Here is an 18308-nt window from a genome sequence, read left to right as displayed (position 1 = left end):
GATTTGACCTACAACATGCTCCTGAACGCTGCACGTTTAATTCAAGCACACACAATTGGAGGAAACAAAAGGAAGAAACAATTTATTGATCACCTTAGAAAGTTTTTCTTGCTACTACCTTGAATAACAAAGCTGCATTGTGTTGCCTCGTTCGGGAAGAAATACAATTGACACATTTTCTCTCATTCTTCTTTCTATTAATGATATTTTAGTTTGTGGTTGTTGATCAGTGTTGATATAATTACAATGATGAGGAATGAATCCCTTTCATAGTGTTTTATTAGTTATTATAGGTTTAAACTTAAAACAGGATAGCTCAAACATAATGAGTAAATTCTGCTATGAGTTTCCCACATTCTTTATAATACAATAAAAACCAATCTGATGTGCAGTATATGTAAAATACACTCAACAATAAATTACTCTATGGAATTAGATGCTGATATAAGGCTTACATCCTCAATACAACTATGTTTCCATAATTATGGGTACTGCATCATGTACAAATTGACACATCAAATGTGACTGTTAAACACAAGATATATGAACCTACAATGTATACCATTTGGATAAAAAAATTTAGAACTTCTATTCCGTGTACATAATTGATCAATTATTGAGTTATTACGAAGACCTGATGAGCCCGAACCTTTTGGAGTGCATCAAGGTAAACCGATAAGTAACACACGTAATGACACACATGATCTAGTAAAAGACGACTGTAGAGAGAGGGAAAATGTTAGGGCAGCAGATGCCCAACGTTTTATTTGAACAATATAAAGTTCTTCCACTTTTCTTCTGTGCTTGCTGGTTCACTGATGAATACCCTGATGGCAGGGAGAAATGAAGTATTAGTCCTGAGATGAGATGCTCAACGGCACCAGTTTTATTTTTTCTGCTGTCGACTTTGGTGAAGTGATGTATTATTACTTTGGTCTGGTCGGTCTTAGAGCTCCTCACCACAGACTGTTAGGCTTTGAACATACAATGCATTGCTGTACTAGACATTAGATAGAATTATAGAAGAGGGGGTGGGTCCAAGCTACTCTATTCTCTAAGGAAAAGAATATAGATCCAAATCTATATTGTGTCAGTCAATGGGGTGGAGTAGTATTCAGTTTAAAGAACATCAGTGATAAGTGATCCTGCCATTAATAATGTAGAACAGTGCATGTAGTAATTTCAGTCCCAAACAAGAAAGTTTCCATTTCACTTTATTGATTTTTTTCTCTTTAATATACAGTGTTGACAGACTTGCACTTTTAAAAAATAAGATAAAAGTAGTCCCCAAATAAGGACTTTGCAGATAAAGAAATAACACATTTTTGGACTAGTTTAATGACAATCAGTCACCACTTCGGGTCACTCAAATGTGTAATTTGTATATAGACAAAAGTTCCTTTTACACACATTAGCCCCAAGACTTTCACAGAAAATCTGGACACGGCCGTTCAATAATTAATAACCCCTACTTTATAGCAGGGTCTGGTTATGTATGCCTGTTTGCAAGAAACGGCAAGGAGGAGAGGGTGGGGGAAAGCATGGAAATAGAACAGAGAACTCCCAAAAATTTAAAAATATGATGGGAAACATACTTTTTTCTTAAAATACAAGTGTCTCTCAGTCCCTGGTATATGATTTTTAAATAAATTAGCTGCTGGCTTGATAACAGTTTAAAAACCACAAAAAAGATCCTTTTAAATGACATTTAATCCACATGGTTTTAATGTGTCTAAAAAAGCAAGTTCATGCAACAGTAACTACCATTTAAGGGAAAAATGCATCAGTGGATGATGCAATTCAGGGATGAATCTTGGGAAAGTAAACCCGAAATGCATTTTTAGAAAAAGGTACAGGTGTTCTCCTTCAAATAAGATTAGATGTCAAAGCAAAATTGTTTTTAAAAAGTCACATCTTTTTTTAAAAAAAAGATACTTCATGGATGATAAAAATGAAGGCAGAAATAATATTTAATTTGCATTTCTGAAGTGAACAAGCGTTAGCTCCACAGTCCAGCGTAGTTTCCGTGCAGGCCGGATGGAAGAGGACCTCCTGCTACAAACAACTGCATTCCAGATGAGTCGTAGCAGTGGGTGTAAACAGCATTGGGGAAGTAAGCAATGTCCGAGAAGTAATTTCTCCATGTTTCATCATGATTCTGTTGGAAAGAAAACAAAGTCTATATGGAGTAATATGCACACTTTTTCATTTGTATATTTTAGGAAACACTTATGGTTTGTAATGAACAAGTTACTTAACTTTGGTAATACTTTTTCTGGTGGAAACAGTATCTGCCTGTGGATTCCTCACCTTATGATTCCTCAACTTATTTATATCCCCTGCGGCAGCATTCCCCGGAAAATTTTCCTAGCTCTCCGCGCCGACTATTTCGTCACAATGCCATGGCTCTGCACGCGGCTCCGCATGACGTCACCAGGAGCCATAAGAGAACGACGTTGGCGTGATGACGTCAGTTCCACCCATTTTTTCCGTGCCACTGAGGCAAAACGGGCGGACCAACCATAGAGACAATGCATACATAGTACACAGTATTCACACAAATACACACAGTGTACAGTGAAATAGGAAATCAAAGAAAGTAAACATTTCCTATAAACCTAACAAGGTCAAAACAGAGGCAATATAAATTTCAACATGAACCAACCATATTAATCAATACCTCTTTTAAGGTATAAAAGGGTGGACAACGGGGAGGCGGGTGGGTCAGTGAGGAATCCACAGGCAGATACTGTATTCACCAGAAAAAGCTTTACCGAAGGTAAGTAACTTGTTCTTCTGATGGATACATCTGCCTGTGAATTCCTCACCTTATGAATAGAATCCCACAGCAGTCCAATCCCCGGAGGAGGGTGTCCACCCTTCTATATCAAAAAGTCTTGCAAAACAGAGAGCGCAAAATGGCCATCTCCCCTCACCTCGGAATCCAAGCAGTAATGCTTCGCGAAAGTATAGAGGGAGGCCCAAGTTGCGGCTTTACAGATATCCAATACAGGAAGATCCCTGGACAAAGCAGAAGTAGACGATTTAGCCCTGGTGGAATGAGCTTGAATGCCTACAGGAGGCTCCTTACCAGGCAGGGAGTAGCATATCTTGATGCACAAGATGATCCACCAAGATAAAATGCGCTTGTGCACCTCCTTGCCCTTCATACGACCAGCATATCCAACAAAGAGCTGATCATCTTGACGAAAATCCTTTGTTCTATCCACATAGAAGCTAATCGCCCTCTTTGGATCCAAACGATGAAGTCTCTCCTCCTCCTTGGAAGGGTGAGGGGGGAGGATAAAAAGTAGGGAGAGTAATGGTCTGTCCTAGATGGAAGTGAGTTACCACCTTAGGCAGAAAGCAGCCCTGGTCCCGAGTACCATCCTTTCAGCATGTATGGTCAGAAAAGGCAGCTTTGAACTCAAAGCCTTACGCTCATTCACCCTACTAGCCGAAGTGATAGCCACTAGAAAGACCGTCTTGCATGTCAGTAACCTCAAAGGACAACTATGCATAGGTTCAAAAGTGGAACCCATTAAAAAAAGTTAACACCAGATTTAAATCCCACTGGGGTGTACTAAAAGGAGTGGGCGGAAACATGTTAGTAAGCCCCTTAATGAACCTTAAGACTATTGGAGACTTAAAAAGAGAAGGTTGATCAGGCAAACAAAGAAATGCAGACAAAGCCGACAAATAGCCTTTAACAGTGGCTAGATCCCGAACCCACTAACCTATCCCCTAAAGTCCTGTAGAGGCGCCTAATTGCAATAGCGTTGGGATCTGCAGTCCAAAACATCCTGACACACTGGCGTACTTCCCAGATCCCTAACTTTACCGGTTGGCTATACCGCCTTTGGCATGTGTTAGGTACGGAGGAGTTAACTCTAACCACAGCAGGTAAAGGATCGGCATTCAACGATCTATGGCAACCGTTCTTGTCCCTCTCTGCTGAATTTAGGGAAGTCACCTGTCCCAGGTACCTCTGCCATCTGTGTCTTTCGGAACCACAATAAGAGGGGACTTGATGTGCTATTTTGCTTGACCAACGCTAGACCAAGCTTTTTTCCTTTTTTTATTTTGTTTCTTCGTGGACAAGGGGTAGGGGAGGGAGTGAGGGATTACCCTTCATCTTTGAGCAATGTTATGTTTTTTCCATTGCCTTAAGTATGATATTGCACAGATTCCTTGCTATGGCATACTCTGGTCGTGACGCACGGCTTTGGTATTGCCCCCAACATGCTGAATATGTTTTGGAAATGTTTCAATAAAAAGATTTAAACCATAACAGTGGCTACAGCACAACCCTGCTGATCCAAATGAAGAGAAAAACAAAGATCATCAGAAAGATGTGCCTTCAAAGGATAAATAGATTTCTCTCCACAACATCTAGCACATTTCGACCACCTATAGGAATAGATAGACTTGGTGGAGTGTCGCCTGGCCAAAAATATAGCATCCACCATGTCAGGCGGGAGAGAAAAAGAGTTTAGGTTAGCCCCATTCAATCTCCAGGCATGAAGGTGCAGGCTCTGGAGGTGGGGGTGTAGAACCTGCCCCTCCGACTGCGAGAGGAGGTCTACCCTTAGAGGCGAAACGGAGCGGAGGGTGCGACGAGAGGTGAAGAAGGTCTGTGTACCACACCCTTTTTTGCCCAATGCGGGCCGATCAATATTACTTGGGCCCGGTCTTGGTGAATCTTCCTTAGAACCAGAGGAATCAAGGGTATGGGAGGAAACGCGTAAAGGAGTTGTGAGCTCCAACTCAACTGAAACGAGTCCCCCAACGTTCCCTGCATCGGAAACTGTAGACTGCAGAATGACAGGCAGTGCGCGTTCTTGAGAGTGGCAAACAGGTCCACCCGAGGAGTTCCCCAGGTCCGGAAGATGTGTCGAACTACCTCCGGATACAGCCTTCACTCGTGGTCGGCAGAGAACTGCCGACAGACTGTCCGCAAGCACGTTCAGCAGCCCGGCCAGATGATTTGCCATCAAGTAAATCCGCTAGTCCTGAGTCCAGGACCAGAGCCACAACGCCTCTCTGCAGAGACGGTACAACCCTACTCCTCCCCGCTTGTTGACGTACCACATCGCGCCAGTGTTGTCCGTCAGGACTTGAACCGACTGACCGCGAAGGGAGGGGAGAAAGGCCTTGAGCGCCAAACGTATCGCCCGCAATTCCAGAAGATTGCTATGAAACAATCTCTCCTCTGGAGACCAAAGACCCTTGATCTCCAGAGACCCCAGATGAGCACCTAGGGTAGAAGCATCCGTTATCACTGTGGCCACTGATGGTGGGAGGGCTTTCCTTGAGACAGATTGCCATCCACGCCCACCAAGACAGATCCGCTGCAGCTTCTCTGGAGATCCTGACTGACTCCCTGAGATCTCCGTTGTGCTGATACCACTGCCTGCGGAGACACCACAGGAGCACCCTCATGTACCAGCATGCACGGTTGACCAACAGAATGCAGGAAGCGAACAGACCGAGCAGGTGAAGGACCTTCAGAACTGGAACAACCGCTCCATTGTAAAACAAGGGAATCATTTTCTGAATAACGAGAATCCTTAGTGGAGGCTGGAAAGCTCGACACACAGTGGTATCCAGTACCGCCCCTATGAACAGGTTGCGCTGAGAGGACACCAGGTGAGACTTGGGAACATTTATCGTAAAACCCAATTTGTACAACAGCTGGGTTGTAATCTGCAGATGATGACGTACCATCTCTGGAGACTCTGCCTTCAACAGCCAGCCGTCCAGGTAGGGGAAAACTGGAATCCCCGACCTCCTGAGATGGGCGGCCACCACTGCCATCACCTTGGTGAAGACTCGAGGTGAGGTCGTAAGACCGAACGGAAGGACCGCAAACTGGTAGTGTTGCGATCCAACCGTAAAACAGAGATGCTTCCTGTGCGACTTCAGGATAGGGATGTGGAAATACGCATCCTGCAAGTAGATGGACACCATCCAGTCCTCTAGTTGCAGCGCTAGAAGAACCTGCGCTAGGGTGAGCATCTTGAACCTCTCCTGTGTGAGAAACAGATTCAAGATTCTGAGGTCCAGGATAGGACGAAATCTGCCATCCTTCTTAGGGGTCAGGAAATAACAGGAGTAGCAACCCTGACCCCTTTCCTGCTCTGGAACCACCTCTATCGCACCTTTTTGTAACAGGGTAAGAACCTCCTTCTGAAGGAGAAGCAAATGATCCTCAGTGCAAAACCCCTGACAAGGAGGGTAAGGAGGAGGGAATTCCCTGAAGGGAATGGCATACCCATTTTCTACAAGATCTAAAACCCAAATGTCCGAAGTTATTAATTTCCAATCTTGTAGAAAATGGGTAAGCAGACCTCCCACGGGACCCACGTGATTCAGGATGGTGGATCTAGGGCTGCTTTCCTGCATTACCAGGAGGGGTTGGAGTAGTAGCGGAGGAGGAAGAGGGTTGCCGTCCAGCTGCACAAAGGCAACCTCTGCCTTTACCCCTGTAGTTCCTATACAAGGGGTTCTGCTTCTGTTGCTGAGGCTGTCTGGATCCACGAAAGGAAGTCTTCCCAAATCCATTGTAACGTTTATATCCATAGCCTCTTGCTGGAGTCTGCAGACCCAAAGACATTGCTGTAGCCTTACTGTCCTTAAATCTTTGCAGGGCAGAGTCCACCTTTTCACCAAAAAGCTGTGAACCATCAAATGGTAAATCAATGAGAGCAGCCTGCACGTCAGGAGAGAACCCCACCATCAGCGAGCACGCACCACCATCAGCGAGGAAAGCATGTAAATGGCCGTAAAGAAGTAACTGGATTAACGAGTAACTGGAGTTTAAAAAGTAACTGGTAAATTAGATGCAAATAACATACCTGCAGCATGGACGACTGAGACCCCTGCAACCTCGGCGGAGCAACGGTGGAGACCGGGACGGCTGGAGCTAAGCGGTGGTGCCACAGGAGGTGCCTGCGATTGCCGCCTGCAGTGGACTGCCCGGTCATCTGATTCCTGATACCCGCTGTCTGCCTGCGGGCACCGTCTGCAGTGGACTGCCCGGTGCCTGCCTGCGGTCGGCGTCACATCCCGGACGACTGAGCCCCGCTGCCTGCCTGCGTTCACCGCCTGCACTGACTGCCCGGGGACCCCAGACGGGACTGCGGTAGGAAGACATGACACCGCCACACTAATGGACTGACAGGACATCTGAGTCCCGCTGAGCCTGCGAACACCGTCTGCAGTGGACTGCCCGGTGCATGCCTGCGGTCGCCGTTACATCCCAGGCATCTGAGTCCCGCTGCCTGCCCAGGGACCCCAGAAGGCGGCGGGAAGTTCCGAAGTCCCGACACCGCTGCACCAGGAGGACGGTGTGGCTGTCACGGCGGTCGCTGTGTGCGTTTACGGAGGGCTCGCCGCCCCCGCCGCCCCCCCCCCCCCCACCGGAGAATGATGGCAGATCAAAATGGCTAAAGTTTATTGGAGGGGAAATGCCTGGTCACACGGGAGAGGAATATGGACCCGACAGCTTCCGATGTATTTTGCGGGAGAATGCTAAGCATGGTGAACTCTGAAGATGTCAATGCCATAATACTGGCCCAGAGACACATGCTGGATAGGTTTGAAAAGACCAATGAGATGCTACTGAATTTTAATAACCTTTCCAATGGAAGAATGCAGCAAATGAATGAGAGATTCTTGAATCATACTCGGACCCTGGTGGATATGAAAAAGGAGCTCGATATGGTGTTTCGAAGAATCAGAACTCTTAAAGGGAAATTTGCAAAACTATACCCGGAAGCTTTTAGCTGTGCAAGCGAGTGAAGTGATCCGGGAGTCTTGCAGGAGCTGTAGGGGCGACAGAAGACCGAAGCCTGCCCCCATCGACACCGGTGGATACCTGGCAAACTGCTGAGCCGCTTTTCAGGATAATACAGGCTGGGAGCCCCGATGTGAGATCAAGGACATACAGTACATACAGCCACATACTTCTCATGGACTAAAGCAGTGTTTCTGTAAAACTCTACTGGAAATATTTACAGGCGCACAGAAACTGAAGGTATTTACTTCTCCCACCCGCCTGTTCTCTTGTTAAGAAAATTCTAACTCCTTTGTTCAAAATGGCTGGGACCATAAAACTGTAGCAATAAATCCCCCCCCCCCTACCTCTGTTGTCCACGTGGCCCCTCTGCTTAACTCCCCCACACAGAGATAAGAATTCCTCTCAGCTAGCCTTGAGCTTTGCTTGCTTAAACAGAAAATGCTATCTCCTCCCCTGTGCTAAAGTAACAGCAGTAGACAGAGGACTACATCTCTATCTCCCCTGCCGGCACTGCAACAAACAGAGGACTACTGTCTCGATCTGAACTATGTGGCGACCATTTTAGACTAGTCTCTGTTGGACTTTAGTATTTTAGACTAGTGTGAAAGAATGTCTGCCTATTATTGTAGTATTATACTTCTACCTATATTTTGAACATATGTATCGCGCAGATTGCTACCTCATATATGAAAGAATGTATGCCTATTATTGCAGTATTACACTCCTAGCTTTATTTTGAACATTTGTAATGCACAGAATGTGAACACTTTTTTTTTTTTTCTTCTGCATTTGACTTTGGTTTGCAATTGTATTTTGTTACTGACACATGTACCCCACATATTTTTGACTACACACTACTGTCACTTTCGATTCAGGTATTTTACTGCCTGCATAGGTATTTTATGTTATTCCAGTATATTATTTATATTATAGGCTATCACTAGTGACACTCACTAGTGTCTTCCGTGGCCCTGTAACTAGCGGTTGACAGTTTGTACTATCGTCCTATTTCCTACTCCTAACACCACAGCCTCTATAAAATGGAGCTCAACGGCAAGCACACTTTTAGAATTAACTACCCCTCCACTCCTCTCTCCAAAAATGCCACTAAACGTTTTAAACACAACTTCTTGAGGTCGCACCCTGAAACACCCTTTGCCGACACTTACTTCTCACCGGGCAATGGAGCCCTGAATACTGATATCATCTTCCACACCTCACGCAGGGCCCAATGGAGAAAAACTTTTCTATCCCTACTCACAGTCTCCACCACTAGGAAAACAACTCATGGCCTAATTCTCACCATCACACCTTCCCACCTCTTCCCTGGCAGGTCTACCATTACTATCTACAATAACGGGATTGTCCTAATCCAATCCACGGACAAGAACCTGGAATTACTAGACAACCTGTTCCCCAACTTCAAAGAGCACCTCTCCAAGCTGCGGACCCCCACCCAGAACTCCGCCAGCACTATCACCCCTGATGTCGCAGCCACCACCTACTACACTTCTACCCCTAGCACCCAAGTAAATGGCCCACCTGCTGTTAACGCCCCCCACTCCCCAAGGACAGTCACAAATAACTCCACCGCACATACTAGCAGCCCCTCTAACATGACCCTTCTTATCCCCACTCATACCCCCTCCATCCCTCCCCCCCCGGGCAGACCATCCCCCACCCACAACACACCACCATCTGAACAAGCCACCGCCCAAAGTTTATCCACCCCCCCTCCCATCCCCCCCACGACAGACACCTCTCCCTCCCCATCTCCCTCCCCACTCCCACCCACGAGTCTCTCACACCTGACACAACAACTCCCACCCACAACACGCCTACATCTGCACACACCATCACTCGGAGTTTATCCACCCATCCCCCCCACGGCAGACACCTCTCCCTTCCCTGCTCCCTCCCCACTCCCACTCACAACTCTATCTCCCTCCCAACAAAAGATACAGAACATACCTCCTCCCTTACCTTAGCATCCCCCTCTCTCCCACCTCCTATTCTCAGCCCTCACTACCCTCCTGTCTCCCCCACTATCCTCAGCCTACAATCACTCTTCTACTCACCGGCACCGTCTCCCACTGAAGTCACTACCTATGCTTCCCACCCACCGCCTGTCTCACCTGCATCACCCACACCCCTCGCACACAAACACGTCCACACCTTGAATACCATCCCACTCATTAGCACCGCGGAACCCCTCAACAACGCTAGTATACCCCCCCCCCCCGATACCCTGCCTGCTCTCCAGCTCACCACTCAAACACTCACCAACGGCTCTCTCCACCAACACCTTCCCCAATGACCCTCCTGACCTGACTTTATCCACCCTCCAACAAGTCAAAGAGGAAATCTTACAAATCAAAAAAGACATTCACGCAATCAAAGACCTTCTCTCCTCACAGCCCAGTCTACCTCCCACCATCCCGCTACCCTACAAACGACGCACCCTCCCTACATACCCTCGCCCCCGACGACACCAGCAATGGCCTACTATCCCCGTTCGCAATAATTCCCACCGCCCCCGTCGTGTTCTCAACCCCTTGTCGGACCGCGACCTATGCTCTCTCCTACGCTCTTATGGCCCAGGTCCGGTAAAAGACTTTTCCAACTCACACATCCCCATACCCACAATTCTTACAAACCCTCTAAGGCCCCCAACACTCAACAACAGAGGCTCCGTCCCTAACAACCTCAGAAAAGTTCCCCTCACACTAGAAAGCTCGACCACCCTTCTCTCTCCCAAACTCAAATGCATCCTACTAAACTGCAGATCGTCCCAGAGACATTCCTCCAACATCGCGGATCTCGTCTCAGATAGGGATCTGGACCTAGCCATTCTAACGGAAACGTGGCTCACTGAAGCCTCTACCCCGATTATGGACATACTAGTCCCCCCCAATTATCACATCATTAGGCTGGACAGGTCTCCTGGCAAGACGGGCGGGGGAATTGCATGCATTTTTAGGAGCAACCTCTCCGTTACTCAAGTCACCTCCCCCTCCCTTTCCTCCTGTGAACTCCTCTGCCTTGACATCACCAGTGAGGGCAAACAAGTCTGTGCTTTACATCTCATCTATCACCCGCCTGGTGACAATCTCATATTCACCCAACAATTCATGGACCTGATCACTTCCAATGCCGGTCGGCAGACCACTCAAGTCTACCTGGGTGACTTCAATTTCCACTGGAACGATCAGAAAGACACCACGGTGAATAGTCTCAAAACTTTCCTCAATGCGCTTGACCTCACCCAAGTATGCGATAAACCAACACACGACAAAGGTGCGATACTCGATCTCATCATTGCCAAAGAGAGCGCTATTCAACTGGAGGCGATTCTACCCTGCGATTGGTCAGATCACCACATTATCACCTTCTTTATCAACGAAAAAGTTAAACCTAACCCTACTCAACCAATCAAAACCAAAACATGGAAAAGAGATTTGAAGAATCTCAACCCCTCTACCCTACCTCCCCACATCGGCAACCTCCTCCTTCCCCCTTCAGGGGCCTCAGATGTTCAATCACTGACTGACCACTACCTTGACTCTATGAATACAATAGTCAATGAAGTCGCCCCTCTGCAACTGAAGAGAGTCTCCACCAAAATCTCTAACCCCTGGTATGATGAAAGACTCAATGACGAAAGGCGTAATATGCGACTGGCAGAGCGCACCTGGAGATCGGACCCTTCAGCACTGCATCTCAAAAAGCTTAAGAACAAGAGAAATGCCTACTTTAGGAGAATAAAGCGCACAAAGTCGGACTTCTTCAGCCGCCAGTTGGACCAAGCGAAGAACAGGCCAAGAAAGCTGTTCGAGCTAATCAAGACCCAAACAAAGGCACAACCCACACAATCAAACAGCACAACAAACGACACCCCACATTGTGAAGCCTTCTCTGCTTTCTTTAAACTAAAGACTGACAACATAAGAAATGACCTCATCATGGATGTAAGCCGATACCCCAACCACACCAGAATGGCAGACACTCAACCTAAAAACAAAGCATCCTGGCAGTACTTCGATACCTATTCGGAAGAAGAAATACACAAACTGCTCTGCACCTTGAAGCCCTCTAATCACCTCACAGACCCTCTACCTGCTAATGCTGTAAAAGACTTTATCCCCTTGCTCCTCCCTCTCTGGACCAAGATCATCAACAGCTCTTTGCAACAAGGCCACATTCCAGACTCCCTTAAGGTGGGGCAAGTCACGCCTATACTCAAGAAACCTACAGCTGATCCGTCTGACCTAAACAACTATCGGCCCATCACCAATATCCCCACCCTGGCCAAACTGCTGGAGAAATGTGTCCAACTCCAACTAACAAAACACATTGATCAATTTGACCTCCTCAACCCTCATCAATCAGGCTTCAGAGCGAAACATAGCACGGAAACAGCTATGACACACATAATTGATGACGCCCTCCAAATTCTGGATCGTAATGAGTCCTGCCTCCTCATCCTTCTTGACCTCTCGTCAGCATTTGACACGGTCAAACATGAGAACTTGCTGGAGCTGCTAAGCACTAGAATGGGGCTATCGGGAACTGTTCTCAAGTGGTTTTCGTCCTTCCTTCACAATCGGTCTCAGAGGTTCAAGATCGACAATGTGCTATCTACACCTGTGCCTGCAGATCTAGGTGTCCCACAAGGATCCACCCTCTCCCCTACACTGTTCAACCTCGTTATGGAACCGCTCGCCACCTTGCTTCAAGCATCCAATGTTCAATTCCATATGTACGCCGATGACACACAACTCTATCTAAAGTTACAATCCCCGGAAGATATCAAACATCTGAATTCCACGCTTATTAACACCCAATCATGGCTGGCCGATAATCACCTCAAACTAAATGCTCTGAAAACTGAGTTCCTACTCATCACACCCCCGGCGAAAATCTCCACCACCCAAACCTGGCTCAACAACCTAACAGCACTCAATGTCCAACCTACCATCGTGGACTCGGCGAAATCCCTAGGCATCACACTCGACGCCAAGCTCAACATGCAGCAGCACGTCAGCAAAGCCACAAAAGCAGCTAATTTCCAAATTAACACGCTGAGGAAAATCAAACCCTTCCTCCCGGCCAAAGACTTCCAAACTGCTGTACAAGCTTTAGTCATCCCTCGAATAGACTACGGAATTGCGGCCCTCAGCGGTCTCCCGCTATCCACAACAGCACCCTTAAGAGCCTCCCTGAACGCTGCCGCGAGACTCATTACTGGCTCTAGAAAGCATTCACACATATCCCCAGACTTAAAGTCTCTAAAATGGCTGCCTTTTGAAGCCAGAATACAGCTAAAAATTGCAGTTATGACACACGCGGCCGTGCACCACAAGGCACCCAACTACCTCGCTCAAAAGCTGTCTATATCAGGAGGTTCGAGATCCAATAGGAGTACAAAAAAATCTACTCCTGAAACCTCGTAGATTCCGGAAAGTGAAAACTTACAAGCGCTCCTTCTCAGGAATGGCACCCAGGATCTGGAATGCGCTCCCTCCTGAAACCAGGCTGATCTCCTCCACTGCACTCTTCAAGATAGAGGTGAAAAAAATCCTTCTGGCCAAGATCTCCTGATCGTTATAGATGTTGGTTCAGAGACTCTGCATTGCTTTGTATCACTGCTTACCCTATCCCTTGGCACTATACTCTACTTGTTGGGGGCACTACTACGCTACTCTCTTACTACCGTCCAAGATATGATACACGCAGGTTTACTGATCCACCTGAACACCTCTTTAGTGGGATCAATGACTTGTGCTGTCCTATGTTACTTCCTTACCTGATTGTATATGGATTGGTTTTATGTATGTTTTTATTATCCATGTTATTACCATGTTATTGACTACTATACTGTTCCCATTATCTCTGTTGACTCCTACTGCCCCTACCCTGTCTTTGTGAAGCGCTCTGATATCTGTAAGGATCCTGTTCGCGCTATATAAAACTTTGAATAAATAAATAAAATAAAAATAAACCCAGAAGACCATAATCATGTATGGCTTCTTGTCGCAATGGAAGAGCCCATTACTCTGGCAACAGAATCTGCCATGTCCAAGCCAGACTGGATGACTTGGCGAGCCACAGTCTGAGAGTTCGCCAACACTTCACACAGATTCCCCCTGTCTTCTTCAGACAACTTTGGAAGAAGCTGCTTTGCAGAGTCCATTAGGGCATGAATATACCTACCCAAGAGACAAGTGGCGTTGTTAGACTTCAGTGCGATATTAGCAGACGAAAATACTTTTTTCGCAGATTGTCCCAACTTTTTAGAATCCCTGTCTGTGGGAGCCTGCGAAAACGCCCCTGTAGATTGCTTCGAACAAAAAGCCTGCACCAACAGACTTTCAGGAGAGGGGTGAGAAGAAAGGAAAACCGGATCTCCCGGAGCAGGTCTATACCTTCTTTAGACTGACCTCGAAACAGCAGGAGCCGTAAGAGGGTTGCGCCACACATCGAGGATTGGCTTCGTCAGAGCATCAATGAATGGCAAAAGTGGTTCAACCACCGAAGATGGGGAATGGAGCACCTCAGTAAGAAGATTAGGCTTATACTCCGCCACAGGAAGCTGCAAAATCAAAAGTTCTGCAGCCTTCCTAATAACCATATGATAAGGAGCAACATCCTTCGAGGGAGAAGCCTTTTGAGAAGCAAAGTCCCACTCCGGAGAAGTGTCAAGCCCACTTGCCACACACGTCTTCAAACACATCTTCTGTGTCATACACCTCTCCTTCCTCCCACTCTTCAGCCTGGTACTGCGCCTCTTCCAATAATCTCTGGCCTCTCTCCCCGAACGCATCTTTGGTTGCGGCGTCGACGGCTTCGGAAGCGGCGCGAGGTGGATCCACTACCATAGCCGGCGTCGATCGAATCCGGGAGGCTTCATGGTATGGAGCTGTGGACTGACCATACAGCGTCAACATCTTCGGAGCCGGAAAGTGCCAGGACGGCGTCGCTGGCATGAACGGCATAAAGGTGGCCTGAGGATACTGGTGAGGCACACTCAAATTATATGCCAAAGGACCCATGGGACCCGTGGGTGCTCCAGAGGGGTACAAGACCCCATCGAACACGCCATACATCGCATTCAGAAAATGTAACGGATCCGAACCTGGCGTCGGAAACTGAGGGTATGAAGCCGGTTCAACATCCAAACGAGGTACCTCTGGAATTGGAGCCGCAGGTGGAACAGCCGGAGCCAAAGGAACATAATCAGCCGGATTCGACACACCCTCTGGAGTCGTCATCGTTTGCTCTTGAGTCCCCTGTAGGAAGGAGATCGAGCCGGAGTCGTCTGAGGAGACACTAAAGGAGAAAGCAAGTCCTTTTCTTGACCGAGCAAGAGAAGACGACCTCGACACCACAGACTTCGAGGATCGGCGCTGAGAAGCATGTCTCCTCTTCTTCTTATGCTTCCTCTTGACGTCGAAGACCTGGACTTTTACCTTTTTCGAACCCTTTTTTCTTTCCTTGCCTTGGCCATGTAAAGTTTGGCTTCTTGCTCCTTCAACGCCTTACGATTCATCTTCAAGCATGAAGAACATCCCTCGACGTTGTGAGCTGAAGATAAACACCAAATACAATCTCCATGCGGGTCAGTAATAAGACATATGTTTACCGCAAACCTGACTTCCTCGGAGCACACATGACAAATGAGAGAGATACAATCGAAATTACAAAGTATCCAATCAAAGTATGGAGAGTCCCAGAAAAAAAAACTTTAGCAGCGACAGCGGAGAGCTAGGAAAAATTTCTGCAGAATGCTGGCGCTGGGGTTATTCATAAGGTGAGGAATCATAAGGTGAGGAATCCTCAGGCAGATGTATCCATCAGAAGGCAAATTATAAAGCTATTGCCCTATAAATAATTCTTGATAGTGCACACAGATTTCTAGAGCAACATGGATAAGTTTACCAAATAAACAACCAACCTCTGTGCAAGACATCAAAATATATTTTCTCCTTTACAAATTTCACTTGGAAGAAAACAGCCTGCTGAAAGTCAGTGTGACACTGAGGTAAATCACCACTGAACTCAAATAAGGGAAATGTTAATTACCTGTAACCAACTGTTTACAGCTTTTTGTGTTGTAGATCACACGCTGTGCACCATCCAGTCATTTAGCATTGGTCTCGGAATGGTGGCTCCTTTATCTTTGTTGAATGCTCTTAGGGCATGGTAGAAAGTAGACCTCTTGCATGCGCTTAAGAAAACTAAATGCATCACGCAATCCATCTGGCTGTGTCCCCTTTAGAAATAGGTTTCCCCTGTTGTGTGGGTGTAAAGGAGACAAATAACTGTTTTGCTGGATGTACAGGCCTGGGCCAGACTATGCAGTAAATTAGAGCTCATCTAGTGAATGCATCGGCTTTTCTGACCTGCTTGAAGAATTTGTAAAGAAAGCCACAATTTAAATGGTTTATTGAGGTGAAAAGGGGATACAACCTTTGGAAGGAATTGTGGATGTAATCCTAAAACTACATTGTCTTTATGGACCTGAATGAAAATATCTTCCACTGATAGCAGATGTGAAGCATGTTAACTCTGCGTAAGAAAGTGACTGCAGCCCAAACCGGTCCCAGGATGCTTTTTTCCAGTCCAAGGAGGACCTGGCTTGACAGTTCGCCACAAGGCACAGGGTCAAGACTGATTTGCATATGGCCGTGTCCAAACTGGGGTGGAGTGATGAGCAAAAGAATGATGGATTTAACCCAGATCCTTGTGACTGGAAGTGAATGTTTGCATTGTACAGCACTCCGTCCATCAATTCTTTCTTTTGCAAATGTCACCCTAAGTGGGAAGGGTATGCCCAGACATGGGTCCCGTGCTCACTACACCACTCGATTCAAGCTAGCCTGGCTGATGAAGGGTGATGCCCTGAAACCAGTCCGAGGATGCTTGTTTCCGATCCAGGGAGGACCTGGCTTGGCACTTTGGGCTGGACTATTTCCACAAGGAACAGGGTCAAGACTGATTTGCATATGGCTGGGTCCAAACTGGGTTGGTGTGGTGAGCAAAAGAATGATGGCTTTAACGCAGATCCTTGTGACTAGGAGTGAATGTTTGCATTGTCCAGCATTCCGTCCATCAATTGTTTCTTTTGCATATGAAAGATATGCAAGTCATCCCTGCACAAGGCCTTACAGCCCTAAGGCATTATATTACATGTGAGGATATATCTGCATGAGCAGATATGCCCTTGTGCTGCCTAGATCAATTGCTAGATCATGCAAGTGAACAAGGAATCCATCCTAAGTACAGGTACTGGGTCATGGTCACTACGAGTTCCGGAGCTACCTGATGACTTCACTGAAACCTAAAGGTGTTTGGGATCAAAAATATTTTATTAAAAAATGCCAGTAGTGGATTTATTAAAACATCTTAGTGGTGCCACATGGAACCTACCAACCTATTAGCGTGCTGACTGACTGGTATCGTCCAGCCTGCAACCACAGACATGGTTCTGACCTCCTGCAGATGAGAGCCCACGCTCTCTGAAGGGCAGGAACAATGCCTGCTCCGGAGGAAAATGTTCACACCTCCTCCAGCAGGATGGCTAGTGAATCTGCACACAAAGTCCAAGGACTTCAAAGCCCCTGTTGCCTTTGATATGCAATCCCAGCTTCACCTAGACCTGGTAGATGGCACCCCTGCAGCCCATTTGGCACCAGGACAGGCAGGAAGTTAGCTATGCAAGGAGGCGTGGTGCACTACCACACCTATCACACACCTAAAGTGCCCCATGAAAGAAGGATTCCACCATTTTGATTTTGGTGAAATTAGGAACTTGGGACAGGGTATTGCCCACTCTCCACAGGAAGTGGTCATATGGGGGTGTAGCAACTCAAAGGGTAAGTAGCTCATTGGCAACTTTCCTTCACTCCCCTTAATGCCCTTGACACCAGGAACTCAGATTCCCCTGACAAAAGTAGGACCAAGAAGAGCCGAACTGCCAAGTACTAGTGGACTTTGGCGGCAAACCCTGCCTTTTCCTGGCCCAACTATCGTGACAACCCAACTCAAACTGCAGCTGTGTATCCTCAAAAAGCCTCGGAGGGCCTCCAGCACTTAGCCAAGCCTTCAGCATTTCGCTTGAAATGGAGGAGCCACTTCCCTGCAGCCACTGACCGAAACGTCTGGTCCTTCGTTCTGCTGACCACCGGGTCCACCAACGCAGCAGCCACCCAGGAGGAGGTAAAAGCCATCTCCTCATCAAGTGTGAAGACACCAGGATCAACGGGAGCCGCCCTGCACCAATACCCAGGGGTACCAGACCCCCATGGAGCAACCAAAGCTTGTTTTAAGTCCAATCTGGACTCCAATGCCCAAAAAACCCACCAGCCGACTAGGGACATCAGAGTCACAGAGGCCAGCTCGGAGAATGGCCCAGCTGCCCCGTTTTGCCCCCCCCTGCAGGTCTAACCGAGAACAGTGAGTGCCTTTGACATATGAGCCCAGCAGACCAAAATCCTCCGAACCGGAG

The 18308-nt window shown here is 47.2% G+C and overlaps 1 protein-coding gene across 1 annotated transcript in view; it reads right to left on the bottom strand.

Moving 5' to 3' along the window:
• Nucleotides 1–1198: 1198 nt before the first annotated feature.
• The window catches only part of DCAF12 (DDB1 and CUL4 associated factor 12), a 306661-nt gene continuing 289551 nt past the window's right edge, over nt 1199–18308 (bottom strand). Inside the window, exon 9 of the mRNA XM_078674716.1 lies at nt 1199–2158. Within this exon, the coding sequence (XP_078530842.1) occupies nt 2000–2158 (159 nt within the window). The 3' untranslated portion in view covers nt 1199–1999. The remainder of the gene's footprint in view (nt 2159–18308) is intronic.

This window comes from Lissotriton helveticus, chromosome 2_1 (genome assembly GCF_964261635.1).
Source record: "Lissotriton helveticus chromosome 2_1, aLisHel1.1, whole genome shotgun sequence".
Lineage (NCBI taxonomy): Eukaryota > Metazoa > Chordata > Amphibia > Caudata > Salamandridae > Lissotriton > Lissotriton helveticus.
The sequence above is the reverse complement of the archived record's forward strand: the minus strand, read 5'-3'. Positions and strand labels throughout refer to the sequence as shown.